Raw genomic sequence first — 9,616 nt, 5'->3', positions numbered from 1 at the left:
CTAAGCAGAGTTTTAAATCAAGTTGTGAGCTAATCATCTCCATGTGTTCCTTTTAAAAAATAGTCAACTGAAAAATACAGGAAAAATCCACTTCATTTGGTAGAAGTTACTTGTTCTTCTGAGACTCCTACTGGCAACTAAGATGATTCTTTGTAACGTATCATAGTTTCTATCTCTTACTAAAATGGAGACACATGATTTAGCAGCTGAAGCACTGTTTTGTCAGAATAACCTACATTTATCTGCCTCAATCCAGGAGTTAAGGATTCTTTTTTTAGTATGTGTAAGAATGAGAGTCAGTCTTTAAAGATGTAGTATTATCCTTATTCTTTTCTGGCCCAAACACTACTTCAAAGTAATACATGCTACCACAACACTTAAGAAAATTTAAAGCTACATTAAATCTAGAATTCTCGATTGCATTTATTTTAAAAATATTGCAATGAAAAAACAGATCCAAATGTGCGATTTTAGAGAAAAATAAAACAGGTTTTTCCAATAAAGGGAAGAAATAATGAAATCATGTCCTGGTTACACGTTAACTACCACATTCTATACAATGTGGATGTGATCAACATGTATTCAATGATAGTATGAATAAACATTTGAGATTTAAAAATCATATACCATTTGCCAATGCTGTAAACCCATAAATGTCGAAATAAATACCTAAAAATAAGTAAATTTAAAAAACTGAAGCTTCTGTTTATAGATCAACCCAAAAGGTACGTATAAATAGTACAGCCAATAATTTGACATTACTGTTAGTTTCCACCTAATTTCTTCATAATATGGCTGTCTGGTGTTGCATTAGTGAAGATACTTCCTACAACCACATGGGTACCCCAGAGCCTATGACGAATCACTTTACAGCAGCCAAGATCATCCACAGAGAATCCTAAATGTCGATAGCGTTCATCTGTTTCAAAAAGAGTGTTGTTTGTATATGGTCCAAAAAACTGGAGGGAATAAAAGTCATATTCATTAGCAAGAAACACAATGAGGTAATAGTTTTTATGTAAACATGAACACATACCTACTTTAATGCTTCAAATATTTAAAAAATCAAGAAATAAAAAGGGCAGTTTAGGTACTGCATGTGACCAAACATTTCTGCTTCATCCAATACCTGTGCTTCTGGAAATGTGAAACCAATAATCCTAGCAAATTACATGTTAGCCAGAACCAAAGGCTTAACATTATACAATGTTACTTGACTTGGAAAGGAATAGTCTATATTCCTATCTTAAGATACAAAGAACTTCATTATTTGTAACTGAAAGCTACAACCAGAATATAAAATGTGACAATAGTGGTTCTTATTTTCTTCGAAGTAGAATGTCAGAAACATACTTCCTGGAAGTTAACATTTATAAATATTCTTTTAACACCCATATTTTAATTCTAAAAAGTTTTCTTCCTTAAACTATGATTGCTAATTTGTAACTACCAAATTCATTAATGTGAAAGTATTTACTAGTGAGGATGAAGAATAATAAAGACAGAAAAACTTAACTAAGTGATGGTGGTCCCTCAAAGGTTGTAATTGAACTGACTCAAACTGGTACTTCTTTGGGCAAAGTTGTAAGGTTTAAAAACTGTCTTTAAATTAATGATAACTTTGGTAGAAATAGATCATTTAACAATTTTATAATAAAACATTCCTACTTCAAATTAATCTGGTTTTCAAAATGAAATTACTCACTGCCAAACCAGATGATGGGTCAATAAAGTCAGCCCAATAGCCTTCAGCTCGAAGAGCATAGCAAATTTCCTTAGCACCATTAATGAACTGCATAGAAAAAGACAAAATATGGAGATAGCATCCTTACAGAATGTTGAAAAATAAAATTTTAAATATCTTTTGCTTCAGATAGAGAACTCAAGATTAATTAGAAAATACAACTAATATAAAGTCTTAAGATTATTTTTGCCAGTCCAAAAAATTAATGGTTCATTTAACACTTTCGTTTCCTTCAGAAAGTCTAAATTGTGTATTTTTTCTTCTAAATTATTTCCTATTTTAGGAACAATTTCTAATCAGTTCTGTGCTAATAACTCCCAAATTTGCCACGAATTAGAAAATATAGTTACTATTTTTGTATTATAAAAATAAGAAAGGGAAAACAAAATATTCATAATGAAAAGATATGAACCATTCATTCATTTGAATGTTGTCTAAAAACGTATTTGTATTACAAAAACATCTATCCATGATACATAATTTTTACTAAATACCATTTTTTTGTACAGTACATAATTATTACAGACCATGTATCTGTTATCACCTATTCAAAATCTTGGCCTCACCATCCTACTTTGTAATTCCTATGATGTTCTTACTAGGTTTATCAGAAGTCTAAGCAGTGAAAAAGGCAGTAAAAAATATTAAAACCAGATTAGAGTGTTAAAAAAAGGACAAACCATAAATGTTTAAAAGCACTTCTGGCCATAAAAGAATAACAGCTATCAAACTTGCAATCTGCTGAAAGCTGTAAATCAGACTAAAATATATGAGGTAATGGTTTTAAATCCTGAACAGTAGTCAAACTAATCCTGGAGAGAAGGGCAACAAATTAGGTGGTCCCAGTATTTGTTCTAGCTCTCTGTCTGGAACACTGTTTGTCACAGGGCAAAGGAGAAGATTCCAAGCAAAGTGATGGTGTCACTAAGCTAAGGAGGTAGAAAGCAAGAGTTCTGCTGAAGCATCTGGAATTTGTGGGTTAGGGTACTGGAAGAGAGATGCACAGAGTAATTCACCCTGGGTCAGTAGCCAAGGGTGGAGTTGTGCACTCCCAAGGCAAAATTCCTTGAAGAACTGGCCTCGCAGAGAGTGCCAACTGGCGTCTGAGGGCTCAATGGTGTTACCAGAGGTTGGTGCAGTGCTAGGTAACATAGATTTCTGGCCCACACGGAGTGTTAAGACCTCACTGAGAACGTCTGGCATCTAGCTCAGATTCCCAAAAGTTTAAGCCTGAGGAAGACGGGCCATATCCTGAAATAAGAGATTAGCAACTTGTAGCCTGAAGGCCAAATCCAGCTGGGTACCTGTATGTGTAAGTACGGTTTCACTGGAATATATCCATGTCTGTTCGTTTATATATTGTCTATGGTTGTTTTAACAATATGAGGGTAGAGTTGAGTAGTTGAGACCCTATAACCTATTAAGCCTAAAAATTTACTATGTGGCTCTTTAGCAGGAATCAGCAAACTTTTTCCTGTATAGAGGAAACAAGTTAATTTACTTTTTCCCAGCACTTTCTTATAAAATGTAAAGAATACAATATTAATGTTTTTCATTATCTTCATACTTAATATTTGCACTTATTGTTGAATTTCATTAATCCTCTTAATTCTTAAATGAGAAACCAACTGAATATGGTCTAGAAAAGTCATTAGAAAATATATCAGTTTAATGAACAGAAACAAAACTACAAATGTTGGTAAAAGTTTAAGTATTTCTCTTAAGATTTCTGCTCATCAACAGCAAACACTGACATCTGGTGGAAAAAAACCCAATAGATTTAAACTACAGAACATAAAATATCTACTGACAGTAAACTATAGGTGGTTCACTAACGTATCTAAAATAGAAAAATTCTTCCATGGGGGATAAAAAACAGCTTTAGTCATTATAAAATTAAAAACAATTATGACATTTCAAAACCCTGAAATTGGTTATAAAAAACTGACAATTATACTGGGGTCATTATCAAATGAGGTTCAGAATCCAACTCATTAGAAATTAGGACCAATAATGCAATGCACATTTGAGAGCGTTCTAATGACTAAATGATAGCAATGGTAAGTATAAATATTAGTAAATACTGCCCTAATAGGTAAATAGAAAATGTCTGAGTTCTGCCTAAATTTCAACTCTCTAAATTCAGATCTCTTTAAAATCAGACAGTTCTTATGCCTCTCTGTAACTTCCTTATTAACTAGCATGAAACTTCCTTATGATCATAACTACATGAAATTTATTAGCAAAGTTATATGTGGGACATTTTAGTATGAAGTCATTATCCTAAGAGATTCTGTTCAATATATAAATTATAATTTACAAATGAAATGAACCATACATCCGATCCTAAAAATATAAAAAAATTGCTAATATCATCTTACATGGAAATTAGTAAAGGGAATTTTTTTCAAATATAGTTAGCTAAAAAGCAAAGGACAGGGAAAAAATGTGGGTATATAAGACTTTATTACTGTACTGTACACTGAAAATTATTCCAGTCTTCAAGGAATAAACCATAACACTTTTTACTTGACTTGCTTTAAAGGAAGTGAGTGATGGGTATGAAGAGTTAATTTTACTTTTTTGCCATTTTTACACTTGCTTTAAAGAAAGTGAGTGATGGGTATGAAGAGTGAATTTTACTTTTTTGCCATTTTTACTGTATTTCTCAAATTCAAAAAAAGTTGAAGAAAGTACTAGACAGAATCTAAGTTTTTCGAAGATTCTAAAACAAAGATGGCATTTTTATTCTCAGAAAAGATGTAAAAGTCCTTTAGTACTGAAATACATTACATTAGCAGAGAATTAATAAACGCTAAAAAGATACCCATCATTTTAAAATGTTGGTTCACTGGTATTTAAATATCATAAAATTTAAATTGTCAGCAATAGAAAGAATTACCTTTTCTAACAGCATTTCTCTTTCATTTTCTACCTCTTCGCTCCAAAGAGTCATATCATTCTTAGTTTTCTGTGTTATAGTCAGAATCATTAGTTTGTTGGTAGCTCCTTCTGGAAACAGTGACTCAAAATCTATAAATAAGAATAAAAATTCCAGGGAGAAAATGTTTTCTATACTGCTTTTAAAAGAAAAAAAAAATGAAAGTATTTCTTTAGAAAAATGATGATTAAGTTATCGTGGGATGTTAGGTTGATAAATACATACTATTTTTGAAAAAGAATTTGAAGTGAACTTTTGGTTAACTTCTGCTCTTGCTGAACTGAAATACTGCTGTCAACAATTCTGAAGAGCAAGTAAGGTTACCTGTTATTGGTCTTGTAATTTTCAAAAAAAAGTTTATTAAAATTTTCTCAGTGTTATGTATTACTGAGATTATGATCATGAAATTATAGCTATAATAATCACCCAGAAGTTGAAGGAAGGGGAAAAGTCTATAGCTGTCAGGGTACATCTGAAAGACCTTACCTTGGCCATGTAATCTTTTCTGGCCAGACATATTAAAATATTAAGTTACAAAGTATTGCAATTTCTACGGAGTCCATTATTTAACATATTAGAAAATTAGTGACATTACCTAATACAGATAGTGTAAATGTATGAAGCACACTATACCTCTTCGCAGCAATTCTGGACATGTCTGGATTGCACACTCTACTTTGGCATTTTCGAAGTAAGTTTCCGCACTGCTGATTTCTTGTTCAACAGGTGCATTACTACCCTAAGAGGAATAAGACATATAAATAAAAGCTGGAGTTCAAATAAAATACCTGATCTGTTATAAACTTGTATTCCCTGAAAAGTTTTTCAAAATAATTAACTGGTGGTGGGGTAATAAAGATTTAAAAACTTCAAAATGAACATATAAATATGCTAATATTCTAAGACTTGATATGAGTAGAAGTTGGCTAAGAAACTAAAATGCCATGACAATTCTTACAATATTACCTTTTCTGATATTTTGATATTTATCCTTTCTTTTGTAAAATGGTGATAATCACACTAACTTACAAAATAGCATGCTTAAATATATAGCCTCTCCTACAGGATGAGTTTAGAAGCTTCTATTCAACTGAAATTTATAGGGCACCTACTATACATCAGACATTATGACAAGAGCAGCCCCCCAATGGTAAAAAATCCAGCCTTCACTCTTAGGTTTAAAAGAGTGAGAAGAAGAAAAATAGCATGAACAAATAAATGTAATCCAATATGAAAAGTGCTACAGAGTTACGAAGGAAGTCTTCTGGCAGTATATAGGGGAAAATCAGGAAAAGGTTGAAATTGTATTTGAACTACATGTTAATTAATGTGTATGTGTGGTATGTAAAGAATAGGAAGAAAGGAGGTTAGAAACTCAGGAGGAAAAACAGCCCACCAAGAGATAGAAACACTGTAAGCACATTCAATGGTCAAAGAGAATGGTACAAAACAAACCAAACCAAAAAGGTATACTGTGATTTGAGTGCAGAGGGAGGAGCAGGAGATGAAGTGGTAAAGATAAGGGATCAAAATTGTGGAAAGTCATTTCTGCCACATTAAAAAATCTTGACTTTAGTTTATAAACAATGAAGAATAGCAAGATCAGATATAAAAAGATAATGCTAGTATTACTGTGCAGGCAATAGACCAGTAACAGCCAATATTGACTGATCACAGTGTATTTAAGTGTTTTATGTACACTTTCACATTTAATCCTCATAGCAACTTTGCAGGCTAGGTATTATTATCCCCCATTTTATTTTTAAAGATTTTATTTATTTGACAGAGAGAGTGAAAGAGCACAAGCAGGGGGAGCAACAGAGGGAGAGGAAGAAGCAGGCCCCCCTTCCAAGGAGGGACCCCGATGCGGGACTCGATCCCAGGACCTTTGGGATCATGACCTGAGCCGAAGGCAGATGCTTAACCATCTGAGCCACCCAGGTGCCCCATTTTACATATAAAGAAACAGGCTCAAAATATTAAGTAGCTTTCTCAAGGTCACAAAATTAAGGAAAAAACAGACCTAACCTTTGAAGCAAGATTTATCCTAGCTTCATAGTCCATCTTGCTATAATGTCTCTAAGAATTGAGGAGAGATATGGAGGCCTTGAACGCTGGCTTTATTAGTGGGAAGTGAAAGGACACAAATAATTTAAAAGTTACTTCAGAAGTGGAAGAAATTAAATTTTGTCACTCTCTATGGGGATATGATGGAGAGAGGAGCCCAGTTTGGCAGTATAATTTTTGTCTTGGGACAGTGGGAGAATGACTAAGTCAGTTATGCTATTGATAACGGGAGTAAGGACAGGTTTTGAGGCGTGGGGAACCTAAGTATGAGATATATAAAATCTAGGGAATTTTAAGACACTCAGATAATGATGTTTGGCAGGCAGAGAGAAATATAGAATCAGAAATGTCAGAAACAGAAAAAGTTAGGAAGCCAAGGAATTAAGTGACCAGGGAATAATTCAAGTAAGATGGACAGAAACACATGGGAAATAACATAAGTGGCAGAGGAGGAGACAAGAAGACAGAGAAGGAATTATTGGAGATAAAATGTCAGGGGAGGTCAACTGTCTCCAAATGTTAGGTTATCTGATATAAACCATAATAACTATAAGGGGCTATTGCTATAAATATTATAGCTTTGATAAAAAAATCAGCCTGAAACTATGTAGAAATTCAGAAAATGGTACGGGTTAGGGGTTTGACAGAAACTCTGAATTGCATGTAACTTTCCATTTGTAACTTTCCATTTAGGTGAGCAACATCAGTTTATTTTTACCCCCTTTTTATAATTTTTAAATTTTATTTATTCATTTGAAAGAGAGCGTGCACATGAGCAAGAGCAGTGGGAGGAAGAAGCAGACCCCTGCTGAACCAGAGAGCACAACGCATGGCTTGATCCCAGGACCCTGGGATCATGACCTGAGCTGAAGGCAGACGCTTAATCGACTGAGCCACCCAGGCACGCTCTCCACCTCCCCCGCCCTTTTAAAGTAAGCTCTTCGCCCAATGTGGGGCCTGAGCTCACAGACTCTGGATCAAGAGTAGCATGCTTTACTGACTGAGCCAGCCAGGCACCCCTGCAATACCCGTTTAAGGACTCATTCAAAACAAAACAAAACAAAACCACCACCACCACCAAAAACCTATTTATAAATCTTTTTTAGTTACTATATCTTAAGAAAATTTTGAGAGCTCTGAAATTCTTAAGTTTTAAATGCCTAGAGGAGTGTAAAACTAGTTGGAATTTGTTCCATATAAAAATTATACTGTTTATTTTTAGTAATACAGATATAAAGTGAACAATGTATTTTTGAAGAACTATTTACCTACAAGAGACTGTAATCTAAAGTAAAAAAAGGGGGGGGAACCTGGGTGGCTCAGGTCATGATCTCAGGGTTCTAGGATGGTGCCCCGAGTCAGACTCTCTGGTCGGTGGGGAGTCTGCTTCTCCCTCTCCCTCTGTGTGCTTGCTAATAAATAAAATCTTAAAAAAAAAAAAAAAAAATTAGAGGCACTTGGGTGGCACAGTTGGTTAAGCATCTGCCCTCTGTTCAGGTCATGGTCCTGGGGTCCCAGGATTGAGCCCCATGTCAGGCTCCCTGCTCAGGGTGGGGAGCCTGTGTCTCCCTCTCCTTCTGCCCACCACCCCCCCAGCTCCTCTTCCTGGGCTCTTTAACCCATGAACAAAATCTTTTGAAAAAAATTATATAGCAAACATGTATAGAACAATGCCAAGTTTTTAAAAGCTATATATGTTGTTTTTGAATATGCTAGAATTAAGATTTTAAAAATTTTTCAATTAAAGTAATATGCTCACAATTATCAGAAATTAATATAGTATTAATGATCAGAAAAACAGAATGATATTCACAATTTACCTGAAATTCATTCACATACTGTGCCATCACAAACTCGTGTCTTTCACTTGATAAAGGTTCTGCTAGAATATCAGGTAAAGTTTTATGAACCTGGCTTTTCTTCTGTGATGTGGTCCCATTGAGATGACAGTCAAAACCTATGTTCCCAGGAAGCTGGAATCTCTGATCCTGAGGTCCAAATGGTCCCATAGTTTCATCAGGCCATACTGTTCGAGAGCCTGAAGAGGAACAACAAAATGAATCCATTTTCTCCAATAGTCAAGTGCACTGGTGGACTGAAAGAATATTCTTCTAACTAGGTATTTTTTACAAAACCAACAGATCTTTGAAATTTGCTTTCTTGTGTGAACATAAATTAGTTTTATGTCATTTAAAAAAAAAAAGATCAAAGTAACCAGTTTCTGGCTCAAACGTAAGTCCATTATCAGGAGAAGGATATAATAAAGTATAGTAATCCATGTTATGTAATGCCCGATAAGTCATTAAAAAGAATATAGTAAATTTTGGAAGGAGCCTGGGAAGATAGCAAAGTAGGCGAATCCTAAGTACACCTCCTTAACACAAACACCTAGGTAACAACCACATCAGTGCAACTAACCCAGGAATCTGGGTTAATCACAGAGAATAAGTCAATCAGAAATGATAGGAGGGGCAGAGACACAGTTTGAAACCAAACCAAGACTAACCACAAACAGGAGGGAGAAGCAAAGAGAAGGGAGAGGAAAAGACCCCATACCAGGTACCCCAGACATGAGGGACCCCCACTGAGAATACAAGTCCCTATAACATCTGGCTTTGAAAATCAGTGGGGCTTAGCTTCAAAGGTTTTTAGTTAGTGGGTTTAGCTGTAGGAGAGCCAGAGGGTGACGGGAAACTGAGTCCCCACCCTTAAAAAAGAGAGCATAATAAACAATCCCCACTGGATACAGCATAGAAGCAGAAGTTTGAAAAGTGCCTGGGGTATACATGAAGGAGTTTTTTTTTTTTAATAATCTCAATCTGTGTTGAGAAGAATCTGTGTTGGAGAAGCAAAGATCTGTAGGA

The 9,616-nt window shown here is 34.7% G+C and overlaps 1 protein-coding gene across 1 annotated transcript in view; it reads right to left on the bottom strand.

Annotated features, from left to right (window-relative positions):
• Positions 1 to 405: 405 nt before the first annotated feature.
• Positions 406 to 9,616, bottom strand: part of MMADHC (metabolism of cobalamin associated D) — a 47,647-nt gene continuing 38,436 nt past the window's right edge. The window contains 5 exon segments of the mRNA XM_073884185.1: positions 406 to 959; positions 1,706 to 1,792; positions 4,647 to 4,777; positions 5,319 to 5,424; positions 8,573 to 8,790. Coding sequence (XP_073740286.1) covers positions 765 to 959; positions 1,706 to 1,792; positions 4,647 to 4,777; positions 5,319 to 5,424; positions 8,573 to 8,790 — 737 coding nt within the window. The 3' untranslated portion in view covers positions 406 to 764.

This window comes from Callorhinus ursinus, unplaced genomic scaffold (genome assembly GCF_003265705.2).
Source record: "Callorhinus ursinus isolate GAN/ISIS: 27379988/994484 unplaced genomic scaffold, GSC_fseal_2.0 scaffold2, whole genome shotgun sequence".
Classification (NCBI taxonomy): domain Eukaryota; kingdom Metazoa; phylum Chordata; class Mammalia; order Carnivora; family Otariidae; genus Callorhinus; species Callorhinus ursinus.
Note: the sequence above shows the minus strand (reverse complement) of the source record. Positions and strands in the feature narration are given on the sequence as shown.